Source organism: Marmota marmota, unplaced genomic scaffold (assembly GCF_001458135.2).
Source record: "Marmota marmota marmota unplaced genomic scaffold, marMar, whole genome shotgun sequence".
NCBI classification, from domain to species: Eukaryota; Metazoa; Chordata; class Mammalia; order Rodentia; family Sciuridae; genus Marmota; species Marmota marmota.
The window spans coordinates 2,340,899-2,360,169 of NW_025999863.1; the positions used below are offsets into that span (position 1 = coordinate 2,340,899).

A 19,271-nucleotide genomic window follows, 5' to 3' on the forward strand; every position below is an offset into this window, starting at 1 on the left:
GGCCAGCCGCACCCCGACCCCGCAGGCTGGTCCTGCGCTGCCCCTTCCCGTGCATCCTGAGCCTCACAGAGGCACGCTGCGTGCCCCCGGCCAGCCCGCCACGGTTTCACCGTTTTGCTCTATTGGAGATGGAAGCCAGGCGTGGGGTGCGCCAGGCAGGCCTTGCCAAGGGCGTGCGCGCGATGTAGGGGTGCGCTTCAGGGGTTCTGTCCCAGACTCTGACAGAGCGCGGGAACCCAGCGGGGTCAGAGCCTCTGGGAAGAGCCCCAACAAGGAAGGGGCGGGCGGGTGAGTGGGGCCTGCGCTGGCCCCCAGCACGTGCCCTCAGCTGCATCCCTGGAGCCTGAGGAACCTTCTGGGGGCTTCTCTCGCGTCTCCAGAGCCTGATTAGGACTCCACTCCCCTGCACGCCCCTGCGCTCCCTTCACAGTATGAAACATGGAACAAAATCAGGCTGCGTGCTCTGCCAAAATCAGGCTGCGTGCTCTGCCAAGACGGAGCCTGAGGTCTGATTCTTTCCAGGGAAAGAGGCCACAGTCTTCCTGGGTGACTTCTGAGTGTTGAGACCACAATCTCGCTGCCGTGTGATAGGGAAATCCTCCCCTTCTCTCACACATTCATGCACAGGAGCACACAGGCACACGCACAGGTCTTCATACCCATGCACGCCTACACAAAAGCACACACAGGCACCCACGTGTGTCTACATGGGCACACACCCCAGGCCTCTGTGTCTGCCTGTGGCTCTGCTTGTCCCCCAGCAAAGGGATGCCACCCCTATCCACGCTGGAAGCCACACCTGTGCACCACTGGCTGCACCTCCCCTCCTGGGACAGCAGAGAGCCCCGGGATCAGGACTGGGCCTCTGCGTCAGCTGGCAGCACTGTGCCCGGCTCCCACTTCTCCCACCAGATGCCAGCAGGCCCGTGCTGAGGCGATGCCAACGCACGCTTTACGGTGCACGGTTCCCAGCAGACCTGTCGGCAGGCAGTGGCCCTGCCCTGTGCCCACCCTCGACAGGGCAGAGGCTGACCTGGGGTCCCGCACAGCTGATCCTGCAGGTGTCGCAGTAGTGGAGCTGGGGCTGCCTGGGGCCCACCTTGGGCCTCGGTGGCCTGCTGGGAAACTTCTCAGGGAAGCTGCCAGCGGAGCTGTCTCTAGGGCTGCTTCCTGGGCCACCCCATGGGACTGAGCCCACCGGTGCAGACGGCGGCGGGGAAGGCTGCCGGGGTGGCAGTGGCTGCAGCTGCTGAGAAGGCCCCGAGGGGGGCGAGGGTTGTGTCTGGGGGGGCGGCGGAGGGTAGTAAGCGCTGGCTGCTGAGTACACACACGCCCCGTAGCTTGGGTGGCTCGGTCCTGAGAGGGAGAAAAACGAGAGGGGGAGGGGCAATCCCAACAGAGTTGATCACAGGGACAGAGGGACAGGCAGTCTGGGTAAATGGGGACAGGGGACCTGTACTAGGGTGCAAATGGAGGCCTGGCTCTAGTCGCTCAGGGTCATGGGGCAGGTGTTGCCTGAGGACGGGGGCAGGTTGGTGGCTCTGCTCCGGCTATTGCTGCCGGTTGTGGGGCTGAGGTTGGCTTTGCCCACCCCTGTGCTCCTGTGGCCTCCGCGGGTCCCAAGAGGTCAGACCCATCTCCCACCACCCTCTCCCAGAGGCACAGTCGTGGGGGCCTGCCGGGTGCTGCTGACTGGAGCTCACTGGCAGTTGAAACCGGAGCCAGGCCCTGGCAGTGACCTGGCAGTGACATGCCCGAGGCCCTGGCCCACCATGGCCTCCAGCTCTGGCTCCCCCTCTGGTGCTGGGTAGACAAGGGCCGTACACACCCCACCTCATCCCGTGTCTCCCCGACAGAACTCGCCCCTCCATCCCGCAAAGTGCCCCCGAAAAAGCCATCAGCTCTCTGCCCTGCCCTCTTCACAGGCCTAGCCGCCCGCTGAGACTGGGGCCTATGTGACAAGCAGGAGACACCCCCTGGTCTCCCAGAAGGTTGCAGGTGGAACCTCGTGAATCCCGCCTGTGTGCCAACCGCCTGTCCTGCCCCTGGGCCCTGCACACCCACCTGGCTGGCAGAGCGAGTCCGAAGCCTCAGGCCCAGGCTGATGGGCAGCAGCCTCGTAGTGCTGTCTGTCCTCGTAGCTCCTGGTGGCTGTCGACTGTCCATAGCTGTAAGTGTCCTGCGTGAGGGTTTCCGCGGGAGAGAGGGGGAGCAGCTCAGGGCCTGGGCTGGGAAGGCTCCCCACAGGCCCCAGCTCAGTCACTCACTCCCCGAGCCCCCCACCCCGTGACAAGCCCTGGTAGAGGAACTGGGGACACAGCGCAGACAGAGGTGGACGCAGCGGCCCTAGTGGAGCTGATGCTAGTGACCAAGAGTTGCCTGTGATTTTCAGTAGGCTACTGGGAGGAGGGCAGTTTTGGAGGGAGATGTCCCAGGCCTTGGTGAGGAGTAGGGAGAGGGACAAAGACAGTGGCTTGATGGGTGCCATGCTGGGTCTCTGGTGCCTGTGATGCCATTCACTGATGTGGATGGGGATGAGGTGGGGGCAGGAGCTGGAGGCAGGACGTGTCACAGCACTGCAGGAGAGCTGGGAACACCTAGTGGAGACAGTGGCCTGATCGCAGGTCCCAAGCTGCAGATCCAGGAGGAGGGGCTGTGGGCGGGGAGAGCACTGGAGCAGGCCCTCGCTGGGCAGCCACTGTCCTCAGGAGCTCCTCGGGTACAGCTTCCACGATGGAGGGGACTGCCCCCCTTGGGAGGGAACTGTAATTCAACGGCCTTCCCACACCTCACAGACAGTGCTAGAAAGAAAGGTGACCATACAAGGCCCACAGGACAGGGTCCGAAAGGAGTCCACCACACTCATCCATGCCACACGACGTCTCCCGCCACGTTGGCAGTGGGGTACCTGATAGGTGGGTGCAGAGGTGGGCCCGGGGACAGGCTCCTGGGGCTGGTTGTTGTAACCAAGGTCCTGGCCAGAGTGGGGCTGGTAGCAGCCATACCCTGCGGGGGCTCCAGGGCTGGGCGGCTGGGCTGCCGGGGCGAAGGCCAGGTTCACAGAGGGGTCCATCCCTGGAGCCGGCTGCATGGAGTAACTGGCCCCGGAGGCCGGGAGAGGAAAGGCTGGGGGCGGCTGGGTGCTGGAATCACAAAAGCCCGAGCTGATCAGACGCAGTTCTCAGCGCGCCTGAGCCGGACATGGAACTCCAGCAACCCGACTCACTGCGGCCAACCCGAGCGGGACACCTTCTGAGTCTGCCAGCACCTCTGAGCTTCCTGGGGCCCAGGCACAGTTTCAAGTTCCCTTCAACCATCTCAACAACCCCGAGGGGAACCAGGGCAGGGTTCGTGGCCATTGGGACCAAACCCATTCTGCTGCTTCCCGGGTGAGCCCCTGGTGAGGCTCGTCTTTAAGCCCAACATCAGTGTCCTCCCAAGACAGCTGACTTTACGGTATAGATGCCACCCGATGCCCAAGTGGCTGCAGCCGATAAAACCAAGTGGAAGATGACCGTGACCTGGAATTGCATCTAGCACAGCCCTCTCCTAGATTCCACCACCGAGCGCCAGCCTGCGAGGGCGAGATTGCCCCGCACAGAGCTGGAATTAGGGTGGAGAATCCGACCTGTGTGATCTGTGAGCACCGCACACAAAGTGAGAGTGGAACGGCTGCGCAGGGTGCCGTCACCGGGCTGCAAGGCAGACCCGACTGGATCACCCTAAATTGGGGGCCATCTGGCTTAACAGAGCAGGTCACCACCTGGTTGTTAAGATGCAGAAGGTCCCTTAGCACCAAGGACTGTTCCTGTGTGAGAACCGGCTTCCGGTGAGCCCCCATCCACGTCACCTGGCTCCCCACAGAGAGGACAGCACTGTCCGCCCTGCAGTCACCAGGAGCCCCTCCAAGGAGGAGGGTGGGGGGCTCCCATCTCGCAGAGAAGCCAGCACAGGTGCTGTTTCGAGCCCAGCACTCTTTGCTCTGTGTCACCCACCAGGGGAGGCGTGGAAGTGGAGGGGCCTTCAGCAGGGAAAGGGATGAGGAGAGATTTTAACCCTCGCCACACAGATCACAGGAGACGGCGCGCAGAGCCTGCAGGCAGGTGGCAGGATGAGAGGAATTTGGGGACAAACAAAGGATCGCACCATCCCTTGGTGTCCACAGGGAGCAGGTTCCAAGACCTCGCAGACACCAAAACTTGGGTGCTACGGGGCATGCCATCTGCACAGGACCTGCCGCAGGGTCCTATGGACCTTAGACCATCTCTAGGTGACTCCTAACACCTGCCACAAAGTTGTGACACTCTATGGTTCAGGGAAAACATAAGAAGGTCTCTGTGTCAGTGACACAGTTGTGTCGAGTCAGCTGTTGGCCTGGGCTGACAGAGCCCGGGCAGGAAGGCCACGAGGAAGACCGCGTGGAACGGGCCTGGGGCTTCCACCAGGAGCAGGGGAGCAGAGCCGCCCTCCCACAGGGCCTGCTGTTCTCTGGGGTGCACAGCGCTGCCTGCCCCGCGGCCCCACCCCCCACAGCCTCTCTCTGTCCTCCAGCAGCCAGGGGGTCCCTCCAAGCCCACCCTTTCCGCGTCTTCCCCCTGCTCAAGGCCCTCCCAACCCTTTCAGCATTGCCCCCACCTGCGGGTGGCTGCTCAGATGTCCCCTCTAGGCCAGGTCTTCCCAGACAGATCCCCATCCCTGCCATTCTGTCCCTCTGGCTTCATGGCTCGCAGCAGGTGCCACACTGCTGGGCCTTCAGGTTGCTGGATGCGGGCAGGCTGGGGCGGCCCTGGCTGGCGCCTTGTTGGCTGCTTCTCTGGAGCCTCCTGAAGCGCTCTCTGGCCCCAGGTGCTCCTGCTGGCTCCCGACCCTGCCCAAGAGCAGAGTGAATTGTGCCAGAGGCCACGCACTCCCCGGATGGTGCCCCCAAGGGAGGTCTTCATCTCTCCAAGGAGCGCCTGGCAGCTACAGAGAAACAGACCCTCAGATGAGCCCCGGGAGGTCTCTCTCCTTATCTCAGAGGGCAAAGGTAGATGAGGACAGTGGCCAGGAGCCGCATGTGGCTCAGTGGTGGGGGCGCCTGCCCAGGATGAGCGAGGCCAGGGTCCCACCCCAGCACCATGCTTGGGCACGATTCAAAACCTTGTTGCACTTTAATCCATATAGATTTTGACTCCTGTGCCTAGTGGTGGCCACCGAGGCCACTGCAGACACCTACCAAGGAGCACCTGCTCTGTGGCTACCGCAGCTCAAGCTGGGGAGACCCTGCCCCCATGTGGGGCTCTGGGATGCCTTTGGGGCTCAGGGCCCTGCTGCCCACGCCTGTGGCGGCTCTCCGAGGCCTGAGGCCTGCAAAGGCAGGAAGTGCCGGACTGCAGAGTGGAAGTGCTGGGCCTGCCCACCCTGAGGTTCCAGGCGGGTGCGTGGGTCACAGCACTGCTGGGCAGCTGGGGACACTGCAGCACAAAAACTCATGATGCTCCCACACTGCAGGTCTGGTGTGCCCAGGTGAGGCAGAAGGCACTTCACGAGGCAGCCAGAGGGCCCTGGGCCCTGGGATCACAACTGACCTCTGAGAAGCACGGAAGAATATGCAACTCAGTGTTTCAGAACCCAAGGAACTTTAGTAATTTTGATTTAACAATTTGATCCTCATTAAATTATTATTTTTTTAATTTTTTTTTAGTTGTAGATAGACACAATATATTTATTTATTTTTTTTTTAATGTGGCGCTGAGGATCAAATCCAGTGCCTCACGCATGTCAGGCAAGTGCTCAACCACTGAGCTACAACCCCAGCCCCTGATCCTCATTAAATTATAATTTCTGTACCGTCTTTAAAAGTAACAACTGCTGGGGCTGGGGATGTGGCTCAAGCGGTAGCGCGCTCACCTGGCATGCACGGGGCGCTGGGTTCGATCCTCAGCACCACTTAAAATAAAAAGATGTTGTGTTGACCGAAAAACTAAAAAATAAATATTAAAAAATTCTCTCTGTCTCTCTCTCTTTAAAAAAATCAAATAAAATAACAACTGCTGGGCACAGTGACGCACGCTTGTAACCCCAGTGGCTCTGAAGGCTGAGGCAGGATTGCGAGTTCAAAGCCACCCTCAGCAACGGTGAGGCGCTAAGCAACTCAGGGAGACCCTGTCTCTAAATAAAATTAAAAAAGGGCTGGGATGTGCCCCAGTGGTCAAGTGCTCCTGAGTTCAATCTCCAGTAACCACCCACCAAAAAATTAAAAATAAAAATAAGAGCTTTATTGAGATCTAATTCACACCGACACAATTCAGCCATTTAAAGTGTAAAGTGTGATGGCTTTGGTACATCTGGGAAGTTGTGCAACCTTCACCACATTAATTTTAGAACATTTTCATCACCCCAAGAAGCAGCCCATGGGAATGGAAAGTGCCAGCACTATGGAAAATGCCCAGCGGCTCTCTAAGGGCTGGACAGACTGCCCAGGTGAGCTAGCAGCTCCTGCCCAGGTGTCATCCCAAAGCAAGGGGGACATGGATGTACAGCCATGTCGATAGCAGTGTGATTGACAGCAGCCAAAACACAGAAGCAGCCCTAGTGGCTGCCAGCTGCACAGAGAAACTACGGCTCAGGGCTCTTAGATTAATCCAGGAAGCAAAGGGAGCCACCGGGCCCCGTGACAGGATGTGAGCTGTTTTAGGAGCTGCGGACAGACCTGTGCCCCTCCAGAGTCAGACAGACCCCGAGCCCTGAGCCCAGGGCGATGGTATTTGGAGACGTGCTCTTTAAAGAGCTGATAAAGAGTGCCTGAGGCCACAGGCTGGGGTCTGGCCCCACAGGCCTGGAGAAGGCACACGGCAAAAAGGCCACGCGAGCCACACAGGAAGGAGACTGCGTGGTGTGGAGCTGGAGTTGGAGACTGGGTCCCAGTGGTGCCCTAGGGAGGTGGAGAGGCTTTAAGAAGTGGGCTGGTAGGGGTGGCAGGACTGGGATGTGCCTTAGAAGGGGTTGGTGACCCCCGCCCCTTCTTCCTTTTTTTTTTAATTGCCTCACACGTGCCAGGGCGATGGTCCACCACAGCCAAATCTCCAGACCCCCTTCTTTTGCTCCCTGGCTCATGAGGTAAGCGGGTCTGCTGTCGTAAGTTCCCTCCATGATGTGCCTCTTGCCACATACCTAAAAGCCACGGGCCCCCATCATGACCGAAACCTCTGCAACTACAGCGGAAAGAAACCTGCACTCTTTTTAAATTAATTACGTCAGGTATGTCATTACAGTGACGGAGAGCAAGCGGCCACCATCTGCAAGCCAAGAAGAGGCCGTGGGACAAACCCGCCCTGCCCACGCTTTGATCTTGGACTGCAGCCTCCGGGACTGCAGGAAATAAAGGTCTGCTGTTGAAGCCACCCACTCTGCAGGATTTTGTCACAGAGGCCCCAGCTGACTAAGACTGCCATGACCAGGCTGCTGAAGTGAGAAGTGAAAGGCCAGGGCTGCAGGACCCTCGGGAGACACCCTGGGGCCAAGCTGGAGGGAGTGGGAGAGAGCGAACAGGTCACAGTCAGAGCCCGCCCCCAGGCAGCCAGGGCTGAGACGCCCACCACAGGCCGGGACCGCCAAGTGTCAGGAGCGCTGGTGGTGACGAGGCAGTGATGGAGACCCAAAAAGGGAACTCTTGGCCCAACTCATGTTGAGTAACCGTCAAGCGCAGCGAAGCCGCCCGCTGCCTGCGGGCCACCTGGGGTCACTGCCTCTCTCTGAGAGCTCTGCCCAGGGGGCCCAGGCAGGAAGGGAGAGGAGAGTGGAAGGGCAAGGGGCTCGTCCCGTGGCTGCTGGTTCGTGGCGCTTGTTTCTTTACTAAAACTGCGGGCCCCAGGTAAGAGAGCTTTTCCATCTTTGAAAGGTTGGCAAGAGTCAAAGGGTGTGCTTTCATGACAGTGGGTGGCCTGAGGAGCACACTTCAGCATCTAAACCCAACGCTGGCCCAGCGCTCGGCAGCCCATTCACTGTGCTGCTGCAGCTCAAGCTGGCCACGGTGGCCAGCGAGGCCTGTGGTCCCTGCTGCTCCAGCCTCTGCAGGCAGCCTGGGCGGGGCTCCCTCCCGCGTCTCAGGCGGCAGCTGCCAGATGGGCCATGGTGGCTCTCCTCCTCCAGGGGCCAGGTTGGGTCATTCACATGCTGGGTACTCCAGGGGGGACGCAGGCCAGGCCCCTGGAGGCCCAGGCTCAGGAAGGGCACAGTCACTTCTGCTGCAGTCTGCCAGCCCCAGGAGGGCATGAGGACGCCTGGACGCAGGCCGTGAGATCCGAGGAGACGCAGGGAGGCCTGGCGGGGCAGCAGCAGCCAGTCCTCCACGCCGCCGTGCTTCAGCTGGGCAGGAAATCAGGGTTCAGCCCTGTGGCTGCCAGGCCCAGGACCTCAGAGCAGGAGTGTCACAGGGAAATCCTGCCCTAGGACCCTGGGCCATGTCTGGGGACACATGTGGCTGTCATGACTGGGAGCTCCTGGGCTGCAGGGCCAAGGCAGGGAGGCTGGCCTGGCCTGGTGTGCAGAGCTGCCGCGGAGGCACTTGGAAGGGGAGGGCAGGACACGGGAGCGTGGGTGGGACAGGCTGAGGGCCTAGGCCTGGGGAGGAACAGTCCCGGAAGCCTCCACCTCCTCAGCTTCCCACAGCAGAGTCACGCTGACCTTCGCTCCCTTCTTGCAGTTCCTTGGCTTTTTCCTGGGTCCCCTGAGGAATCTGAGGGCTGCGAGCTCTGGCCGTGCCCCTTCCTTGCCAAAGGCACTGGCCCAATGGATTTGCCCGGGGTCACCTTGGTTTGAGCCTGAGTAGAAAGGCCCTGTCACTAGGGCAGATCCAGCAGCACCTGCCCAGGCTAGGCAACAAATTTTATAGTAAACACATTTTGCCAGCAGAGAAGGAGGACGAGGAGGAGGAGGAGGAGGAGCCGTGATGGCATGAAGAGGAGGAACCCAGTCCACCCACTGTGCAGGGTGAACCAGGCCCAGTGGGTGAGGCTGTGTCTGCAGGGCTGGGGAGGGACAGGACACTGCTCATGGCGTGGGTTTTCCTTTAAGATGACAGAATGTTCTGGAGTTAGAGGCGATGGGTGATAACCCCATGAATGTCAGAAAGCCACTGTTCCTGCACTTTAGAAGGGTGGACTATGCAGAGAGTTATGTCTCAAGAAAGCTATTTTTGAAAGTATCTTTTGGGGGAAGAGGAAGCTCTGGGGGACGCTACTGTCGCCTGGTGTGTGTGGAGAGTGTGACAACAAATCCACCGTCATGAGCCATGAGAACACACGAATAAAAAATGTGGGAAAATACTCGTGAAAAGGACAGTCATCTACATTCGTAATTTTTTAAAAGGCACTTCGTATAAAGTCTTCAGTTCTAACTAATTATTGTTTTGGAAGTTTTAAAACATTAAAGTAGGCGGGTGTGGTGGCCACGCTGTAATCCCAACAGCTCAGGAACTGAGGCAGGAGGATTGTCAGCCTCAAAGCCAGCCTCAGCAAACGTGAGGCACTAAACAACTCAGTGAGGCCCTGTCTCCAAATAACATATAAAGTAGGGCTGGGGATGTGGCTCAAGGGAAGTACCCCTGAGTTCAATCCTTGGCATAAAAAAAAAAAAAATTAAACGAATTTGTAATGAGTCGGGGAAGCAAGTGTCTGGGCATCAGGGCTTAGCCCTTGTCCGTCTAAGGCCAAGGCCCCGTTCACCCAATGAGGACGCAGAACTGGGGGATTTCTATCAGCATAAAGATCTGATGCCGCAGCTAGGCCTGGACTGTCCCCAGAGGCCATGTGTTGCAGGCCTGGCCCAAGGAGGTGCAGCTGGGAGATGGAGGAGCCTGAGAGCTGGGTTTGGTGGGAGGCCTCGGACCCTGGACTATGAGATGCTCTCTGTGTTCCCTGGCCACTACGAGAATGGTCTGGGGCACCACGGGCTCCTTGCAAGCTGTGCCCCTCACCACAGGCCCAGAGCAGCTGGCCTGCCCACCACGGCCTGCCACCTCCAAAACTGAGCAAAACCCCCGTCCTCTTTAAGCTGGCCATCAGGTATTTGTTAGTGACAGGAAGGAAGGTGACACACCATGCAAGGCACTCAGGGAAGATGAGAGAAAGCAAGGAAACACAAAATAAGCACGAGATTCAGTGGGACAGGAAGAAGCCCGCGTGGGGCGAGGGAAGGGCTCCTGACCTCGCTGGGCACAGCGCCTCCTACAGGGTGGACTGCTGGCTGCTGTTTTAACCCTCAGCCTCGCATCAACAACTGTTTGCATGTGAAGAACAGAAGGAGAGTGGAGGGAGCCACCTGGGGCCAGCTAGAGGAGACGCCATCCAGGCCTTGAAGGAGCCCGAGGGCTCGGGAACTGTAAGGTGACTCTGCTTTTGCTGGTGGCGCTTGAGAGCAGTCTGTGTGAGATCTGATGGGAAGGGAGAGAAGCCCTGGCAGCAGTGGTGGGCACGACCAGTCCAGGGACATGTGCTGGCCGCTGCCCGGCCAGATGCAAAGGTGCCGCTGCACAGGCAGAACTGCACCAAGGCTGGAGGTGGGCAGCTGGCCTGCTGCAGGAGAAGCGCAGAGCCGGAGAGGCCAGAGGAAACGGGTCGCCTCAGGGGCAGCCGCAGCCTGCGGCCTCCACTCCGAGCCACCTGGGGAGCTCCATGCAGAGCAGGGCGACAAGGGACTGGGACGGGGCAGGGGCAGAAGCAGAAGCAAAGAGCCCCAGAGGGGGCCAGGGCAGCCCAGCACAGGAGGGGCGAGAGGGAGAGGAAACAGGGCCAGGTGGTGCCCTGGCTTGTGGTCCTGCCACAGGGGGTGGAGTGATGGGGCCACAGCCCAAGGGATTCCCGGCTCCAGCAGGGGAAGAGGTGGGAAGACCTGCCCACACCCTGGTTTTACCTCAGAGAGACCCATTTGGATTTCTTTTTTTTTGGGGGGGGGACAGGGGGGTACCGGGGATTGAACTCAGGGCCCTCGACCACTGAGCCACTCCCCAGCCCTATTTTGTATATTACTTAGAGACAGGGTCTCACTGAGCTGCTTAGTGCCTCACCATTGCTGAGGCTGAGGCTGGCTTTGAACTCACAATCCTCCTGTTTCAGCCTCCAGAGCCGCTGGGATTATAGGTGTGCATCACTGCACCCGGCTCCATTTTGGATGTCTGAGCCCCTGAGTGTGTGGCTATTTGTTACAGCAGCCACAGGAGACTTATATGGAGGCAGGAAGCCTATCAGGGCAGTAGGTCCCTGGAGCCCAAAGGACTAGGGTGCGGGTGCCCAAAAGGCCAGCCCTGCACTGGTGGCCTAAGTGGCTTATGGAAGAAGAGCGCTTGGGGCCTGAGGTGGGGCTGGCCACTCCTGCACAGGGCACACATTCCCAGAGCTGCAGGCCACATGATCGGCTGTGCATCTGCTCTCACCCTTTTGACAACCATATAAAGTTGAAGCTCGGGACTGGGCCTGGGCTGAGCTGGACATAGGAGTGCATGGCCAAGACCAAGGGCACCAGCTGTGAACACAGAGCCAGTGAGGGTGGCTGCCGGAACACTTCTGGAGAGATGCCCTGGGGACAATCTCCAAGGTCTGAGGGGAGGGTGGTGACACTGAGTCAGAGTCAGACACCCAGAGAGCCAAAGCTGGGGACTCAGGAAGGTGCAGGCACAGTCAGGAAGTCACAAGGAAGAGCAGGGAGACCCTTAACCCCTGCCTGGTCCAGGCAGGGGCAGGAGGGTGTTGGGGAGAGGGTGTCCATGAAGGTGGTGCCCACGGGAAAGCCCACCTCCCTGTGGTAGTCATGTTTTATTTTCTGCATCTCATGGTGCTTGGCTGACCAGGGAGAGGCCCCTCTGGGGCTGGTGGCTCTCTAGAGATGGCAAAGGGTTTGCTGGCAGCACAGCTTCCATCTGCAAACCAGTCCCTCTGCCTGGGGCACAAGGAGCCCACTGAGTCACCAGGGACAGTGTCTCAGTCACTGTGCACACCTCCAACAGACCACAGCCTGGGGACTTGTAAAGCACAGAGGTTTATTGCTCACAGTTCTGGGGACTGGAGGCCAAGGTCAAGGCATGGAGCTGACAGAGGCTGATGAGGGCTTCTCTGCTGTGGCCTCACCTGGGGGAGGAGGCAGTGCTCCCGGGCCAGCTGCTGGCCTGAGGCTCAAGGCCCACATGCAGGGGAGCCTCGGGGTCTCTGCACCTCTTCAAATGATCAGACTGTGACGTGACCCCTCCTCAGGCACTGTAAGAAACCCTCCTGTGGCGCTGGCTTCCCGCATAACACTAGTCCATAGAGCAACGCTGCAGGTGCAAGAAGGGATGGGAGGTTGACGACACCAGAGGTTCTGGTGTGCGCCAAGAGGATTTGGGGCCGAGGCACTGTGGGGAGCATGGTCAGCAGAGGGTGTGGAATCTGGAGTGGCCTGCAGGGCCTTGGGCTGGCCATACTCTTTCTTGCCTCCGTTTACTCACCTGTGAAATAGGAATCGCTGATCTGGCGCTGGGACAGTGAGACCACTGAAGGAGGACTCCGTGCCCCTGGGCCAGCTTGGGGCTGGTGCACTGTGTGTCCAGGGTGGCCAGAGCTGCCCGGGTGAAGCACTGCTGGGACTCAAGACTCACTGTGAAGCCGGCCAGCCTTTAAATAGTGGCCGCCCGCTCACACACAGCTGCTGTGACAGCAAACAGCTTGTGAGGCCCAGGAACTGGCGACGTCGCAGCTTCGCCCTGTAAAGCTGCCCTCGGTCCACGAGCAGGTTTCCTGCTGCTGCTGCTGCTGCTGGAACCACCTGTTGCTCAGAGACAGCCGCCCGGCACTGCAGTGCTGCTGCCCGCTGTCTCCATGGCAGCAGAGCCTGGGCTGGGGACCAACCTGGGGGTGGCAGCTCAGGCAGGAAGCTGGACATGCTCCGGCCACCACTGGTGGAGGAAAACCGGTATTTTAGCCCAACTCCATTGATGCCCGCTCTCCCTTCCTCCCTGGGCTTCTGTCCTTGGGCCCTGGGCGGTGGTCTCTGGGTGGCTCTTTGCTCTGAATGTTTGCTGGGGCAGAGGGAGGGCACGCATTCCAGGTTAGATTTAGAACACAAAGGCGGCAAGACAGTTTTGCTCACAGTTCACTGAATTCCTGGGGACATCGAGGTCCTGAGGATGGACGGGCTCATCCAGAGACGTCCAGGTCCCCCACCCGGCCTCTCTCCTGATAGGCTCTTACTTGTTCTCAAGGGACCAAGACCCTGAGGGAAGAACAGGCATCAAAATGCAGTGTGGAACCCAAGGTCAAGGCCAGTGGTGGGATGCCCAGGGACCATCAGGAAGGAGGACACGTCCTTCCAGTGGCAAATGATGATTCTGCTGGATATGGCTTCCAAAGAACACCTCAGTGGGAGCACACGGAAACAGAGAAGACAGAGTCCAAGACATGAAAACCCAAAGGAAGAGATTCTTCCAGAATCCCAGGGCTGAGCCACCTCAGTGATTCTTGCTTTGAGGAGGCTCTTAACTTGGGGACACAGCTCTTCCGCTGCTGGCCTCTCTAGCACCCTCCTCCTAGGGCCCCCCAGTGGTGAGAGGCCAGCACAGGCAGCCGGAGACCTGGGCATCAAGCCCACCCATCTTTCAGCACTGCTGAGGGAAACCCTGGCTCCTGCAAGCTGAGCTTGGAAGGTAGCAGCTCAGGGTGCAAGGCTGGAGGCCAAGGTCAAGTGCAGCACGAGCGAGGCCCCACGGTCGCTGCCCAGGGGGCCTCAGGTCTGCTTTATTGGCAGTGAGGTTGCGTTCTACAGCCCAGGCGCTATTTGACTGTACTCCTGTTCTCAGGGGCTTTATGTTTGAAACACACCATACACTTTTGTTTCATTTCTGGTGCTGGGACGGGACCCGGGCCTCAGCGCTTGAGCCGCACCCAGCCTGCCTGTTGGACAGTGTGCTTGCGAGGCTTAGCAGAACTGGCATTTTCTTTTCTTTTACTATGAAAGCCTCATGTGTGTCTCCAGGTGGAACCCCCACTACAAACCCAGATGCCCCTGGAAAACATGCTGACGCACTACAGAGATCTCGAGTTGTTCCGAGGTAACAGAGGCTTTACCACCCGCCCCGTCCGCAACCGACTTGAAGCTGCGGTCAGAATCCAGCTCCACACCAGGGCCAGCTCGGCCCCTTGGGACAGAGCCCCGTCCACATTCTGGGGCTGTGCCCAAGCCTCTCAGGGGGCCAGGCTGTGTCTGGCAGCAGCCCCTGGGTTTCTCTTCCATCCTGCTAAAGGAAGGTGCCTCACAGGGTGGCCCTGTGGTGGTCCGTCAGTCACGCACTGTGGAGCGAGGCTCCCTGACACTGCTGGCTGGGCAGGAGGGAGGGCGCAGGCGTGGCCGAGGACAGGCAGGTGAAGAGCTCCAGCCGAGCCATTCAACAAAGTGATGCCTTTCAACTGCTGTGGACACCAGACATCTGGACATCTGGAGCGTGAGGGGGTCAGGTGTGGCTTCATTGCTCTCCTGCCTGCGGGGGGTGGGAAACCTCCTGGGGAGCAGCAGCAGCAGCTCTGCGGCCCCCCAAGCACGGAACCTCTGCTGTGGGAAGGAAGTGACAAGCCAAGCCGGCCACCAGGGCACCTATGAGGAAGCTCCACAGAGAAGACAGTGGCCCTAGAAGCAACCACTGCATTCAAAATCAAAGCTAGTTGATGGCCTTCCAGAACATTCAGCCCAGGCACCGGAGGCTGGGATCAGCTTTGCTCCAGGAGCAACCATCCAAGGGGCCGACTTGTGCAACAGGACCGACTGTCCAAGGTACAGAAGCCGACAGAGACGGAGGAAGCCTCTCCAGTCTCAGCCAGCAGGGACAAAGAGCTGCCCTGGGGCACGGTCAACAGAACAGCAGAGGAAGCAAGTGCCGGACGCCCAAGTCGCCTTAGCAGGGAAGCTGCCAGGGAAAGCACCCACCAAAACCAACACCTCGGCTGAGGGTCCACCCAAGAGAAGACCACAGGACACCGCCTGGAGCAAAGAGCAGATAGACGGTGTAGGGTGTGTGACTGGCAGCACTCGTCTGGAGCCCCTGATATCCGGAGACAACCAACAGCCCCTGGTGGGCTGCCAGGGTGGGAACATGGTGCCTCAGGCACCTTGCACCTACCTTAGGGAAGGGAAGCAAGCCGGCGTGGTGGACATGCCTGTCATCCTAGCTACTGGGGAGGCTGAGGCAGGAGGACTGTGAGTTCAAGGCCAGGCTCAGCAACATAGTGAGACCCCAATTTAGAGCATGATGACAACCAAAACTGGCCCAAACCTCAAAACACAAACTAGACATCCTCAGAGCCCTCCCAAGCAACTACAGCGGCAGGAACAGGGTTCTTCCTGTGCCTGTGCTACGCAGGCTCCCTTTATGAGCAGACGGGGCCACAACCCGCCCTGGCCAGCCCCACCTCTGCCAACCCCACCTCCGCCAGCCCAGCCTCCATAAGGCAGACTCCTGAACTCTGCACAGCTCTGCTTGGTGCTGGTCTTTTGGTGTGGGAGGGTTCCACCTAAAAACCAAGTCCTGCCACCTGGTCTCCCACCCCATGTGTGGCTGACTGGCTGAGGTGACCTCTGGCCCCTGTCAGGATACATTCATGGCAAACACTGATTCCAAGAGTCATGAGAAAATGCTTTTATAGCTGGACACAGTGGCCACGCCTGTCATCCCAGTGACTGGGAGGCTGAGGCAGGAGGGTTGCAAGTTCAAGGACAGCATCAGCAACTTAGCAAGGCCCTGTCTCAAAATAAAAAACAAAAAGGGCTGGGATGTGGCTCAGTGGCAAAGCGCCCCTCAGCACCACACACATGATAATGATGATGATGATGATCATCATCATCATCAGTGGCAGAGTGCTTGCCTAGCATGTGCGAGGCCCTGGTTTCAATCCTCAGCACCATATAAAAATAAAATAAAGGCATTCTGTCCATCTACAACTATAAAAAAATTTAAAAGAAGATTATAAAAATTCAGAAACAGAGAATATGTTTGGGAATTTAAAGGATCTCTTAGGAGTTTACTTTTATCCCAATGTTTAGGAATTTATTTTTGGTTCTAAAATGGATAAAATAAAAATTCAAAATCTATACTTGAAAAGCTTTTTTTTTTTTTTCGCAGTGCTGAGGATAAAACTCAGGGGTGTGGCACATGTTAGGCAAGCGCTCTATCACTGAGCTACATCCTCAGCCCTGAAAATTTGTAAAAACATTCAATTCACTTGTGATAGGGTCTGAGATAGCATAATTCGGTCATGCAATAAGTCTTCTTAAAAATGTACTTTTTTTTGTCAGTTACAGTAGTCATGCCTGTAATTCCAGCTGCTCAGGAGGATCCCAAGTTCAAGACCAGCCTCAGCAACTTAGCAAGACACTCTCTAAAATAAAATAAAAAAGGGGCTGTCAGTTTAACTCAGTGGTAGGCACCCCTGGGCTCAATCCCAGGACCACAGGTGGGAGTGTGTAAAACAAAGGTAGCCGACTGCGAGATCCCAGTGGGAATTCAACAAAACTGCTCCAGGAGGCAACAGAGCTGGCCTGCCTGCCACTGTCTTGGAGGGAAGCCCAGCATACAGCCCATCCAGCTTTGCACATCTCATAACCCACAAGACTTAAACATAGATGGGGTGTCCCCAGCAGCCCCTGGCCTCACCGCTAAGCAGCACCCCTGAGCTGACAAAAGCATGGCTGGAGTCACACGGGATTATCCTTCATTCTGAATACCTGCAGTCCTAACTGTGAAAAGCACTGAGACTCAAAGCTACATAAAATAATGAAATGATAAGCAATGCCAATGGTAGCCACATGAGAAATCCCAGCTACTTGGGAAACTGAGGGAAGAGGATCACAAGTTCTAGGCCAACCTGGGCAACTTAGGGAAACCCAATCTCAAAATAAACTTTAGCAGGTGCAGCTCAGCAGTACAGTGCCTGCATAACATGTCATAACATAACTGGGTTCCGTCCCCAACACCAGTTAAAAAAAAGATAATTAATATCAACAAGTAACTGCAAACACACAGGCAATGCTAACTGACTGACAACTAAAGAACAGTCCAGACCCCAGCCCTATTTGTGGATGACCGTGCAAGGAACAGCCCCATCCAAGGCCGTGGTCATCAGCTTTACAAGCCAAGAAAACCCTCTCAGAGCTCCAAAGGAGTACTGCTGCCTCTGCTGGGGCAAGTCACAACACAGGCACTGTAAATACTATTGTCCAAGGACTGCCGGAGAGTGGGACTCACAACACCTGGGGTCCAGTCAGCTTTCCTATGGCACATTATATAAGAAACACATATTTTAAAAGCAGCTCAAATTTCCAAGACAAAGTGGCTTCCCCCAAAAGAAGAGGGCTGAGGCAACTTAAGATCATTCAAGTAATGTACATAATCTTGCTTCCCACAGTACTTTCAGCTTTAGTTAATATTTACTCTTTTTTTGAAGAATAACCCTCTCGCAGAGACCATTCTAACGACATTGACATTTGGTTGATGACAGTGTCACATTCTTGGCTATGTGTACGTCGCATTGCCGGAGCACCACAGGACAGAAAAGAGCAGCACTAAAATGTGTAAGTCCATTAACGCAAATCAAAACAAAAACACCTGCTGACCTCAGCAGTGACCTATTTTAACAGCATAAATACTCAGCTGCTCTCCTGGCAGGCCATGCCAATAGCCCAACAATCAAGGGACTGTGCCCATGGGAATGAGGGAGGCACTGGAGAGAGAAGGAAAAGGAAGAGCTGGCGGGCAGGCGGGGCAGTGCTGCCAGGAGCGCACAGCCTCAGCCAGGAGGCTGGCAGAGCCCGAGCCCTGGCCCTCAGACTGCCACTGAGCACAAGGAAAACAGAAAAGAAGAGTGAAAAAGGTCCATCCCAGGAAAACGGCAGCCAAGCACTCTCCCTTGAGAGAACCAGGGCTAGCCAGGCCTGACCGGGGAGCCCTGGGGTGCAGAAAACATCGGGGCATGCTGACTCCCGGGCCTGTTTCCAGGCCCTGACTGGCCTCTCCTTGTAACTCCATAAGAGGGAGCCCACGGGCGCACAGACGCTGGCCCAGGACCAACATTCCACTGTACGGGACCAGAACACTGGCTGGCAGCTCCCAGCAGCTCGGACACTCGTGAACATGTGGCAGAGGCCCCAGGCTCAGGGAACAATTGTCTCTGAGGTGCCCAAGGGCAGTTAACGTGGGTGGTGGGCTCCAAAGGGGCTGTGAAACTGGCCCAAGAGGTTCTACCGGGCTGCCAGTGGGAAACAGGTTGGTACGTGAAAATGACAGGTCAGGGTCCTTTCCCTGGAGCTGCAAGCCCTGGCTGTGTGACTCAGGTGACAGGCAGGGGGCAGCAGAGCTGCAGCAGTGAGAGGCCCTGGAGAACAGGCTGTGGTGTGTTTGTACCCTGAAAGTCGCCCCCAGTAGAACCCTCCTGCCCCCTACCCCCTGCCATCTCTCCTCTGGGCTCCTATCCCCCCCAAACTCCTGGGTCCCCACCTCCCCCGGCTCTTACATACCTAAACACCTCCACTGGTTTCAATGGCTCAGCTCCCTCTCCCCACTGGCCCCCTTCCCTGCAAACCCCAGGTGCCCCACTCCCACGGGGTCTCAGGACCTCAAGTTTGCTCCTCCCTCAATCGGGTCTCCGCAACCTCCCAACCAAGCGCTGACTTCCTCCTGGCACCCTTCCAGCTGACTTCCAAGACCACCCCAGCCCCAGCCCTGCCTCCGGGGTCTGTCCTCTGCCCCCCTCGGCCTCCGCAGGCACCCTGGAAGGGCCGCCTTCTACCTTCTCCGCAGGGGTCGGTCCTCGCCCCACAGCTGGACTGCTGCCTCCCAGATCCCTTTTTCCTCCTCCACGGCGGGGTCAGCACTGCCCCCCAGGCACCCTTCCACCTCCTCCTCCCCCATCAGGGGTGCCTCGGCCCCCCCACCGGGAGGCCCGTCTGTCCCTCAGGGGTCGTCTGTCCCTCAGGGGTCTGCACCCCCCCACCGGGAGGCCCGTCTGTCCCTCAGGGGTCGTCTGTCCCTCGGGGGTCTGCACCCCACCTCCCCCACCCGGAGACCCCTCTGTCCCTCAGGGGGTCGTCCTGTCCCTCAGGGGCCTGCGCCCTCCGCCCCCCCCCGACCCGGGAGGCCCGTCCGTCACTCAGGGGGTCGTCTGTCCCTCAGGGTCGCGCCTCCGCCCTCCCGCCCGCCCAGATACCTCCGGGCTCCCCCGGCCGTTGACGGTGCTCCAGCCCCACCAGGCCCGAGGACCCTCCCACGGCTCAGGAGCCCC

At 58.3% G+C, this 19,271-nt stretch overlaps 1 protein-coding gene and 1 long non-coding RNA gene across 7 annotated transcripts in view; one reads left to right on the top strand and one right to left on the bottom strand.

Moving 5' to 3' along the window:
* The window catches only part of Zfr2 (zinc finger RNA binding protein 2), a 38,718-nt gene extending 22,959 nt beyond the window's left edge, over window positions 1-15,759 (bottom strand). For 4 of the 6 annotated variants that reach the window (XM_048812167.1, XM_048812172.1, XM_048812160.1 and 1 more), the window contains exons 1-6: window positions 13,099-15,758; window positions 12,458-12,904; window positions 10,300-10,411; window positions 2,909-3,143; window positions 2,065-2,179; window positions 1,034-1,356 (exon numbers count right to left, since the gene is read on the bottom strand). In XM_048812167.1, the coding sequence (XP_048668124.1) occupies window positions 1,034-1,356; window positions 2,065-2,179; window positions 2,909-3,143; window positions 10,300-10,325 (699 nt within the window). In that variant the 5' untranslated portion in view covers window positions 10,326-10,411; window positions 12,458-12,904; window positions 13,099-15,758. Of the gene's footprint in view, window positions 1-1,033; window positions 1,357-2,064; window positions 2,180-2,908; window positions 3,144-10,299; window positions 10,412-12,457; window positions 12,905-13,098 lie in introns of all 6 variants that reach the window. The other 2 variants (XM_048812184.1, XM_048812180.1) reach the window with 2 other exon arrangements.
* Window positions 6,431-9,380, top strand: LOC125619376. Its single transcript, XR_007350898.1, has 2 exons — window positions 6,431-7,098; window positions 7,254-9,380. It is a non-coding gene; the product is annotated as an uncharacterized LOC125619376 (long non-coding RNA).
* Window positions 15,760-19,271: the final 3,512 nt, after the last annotated feature.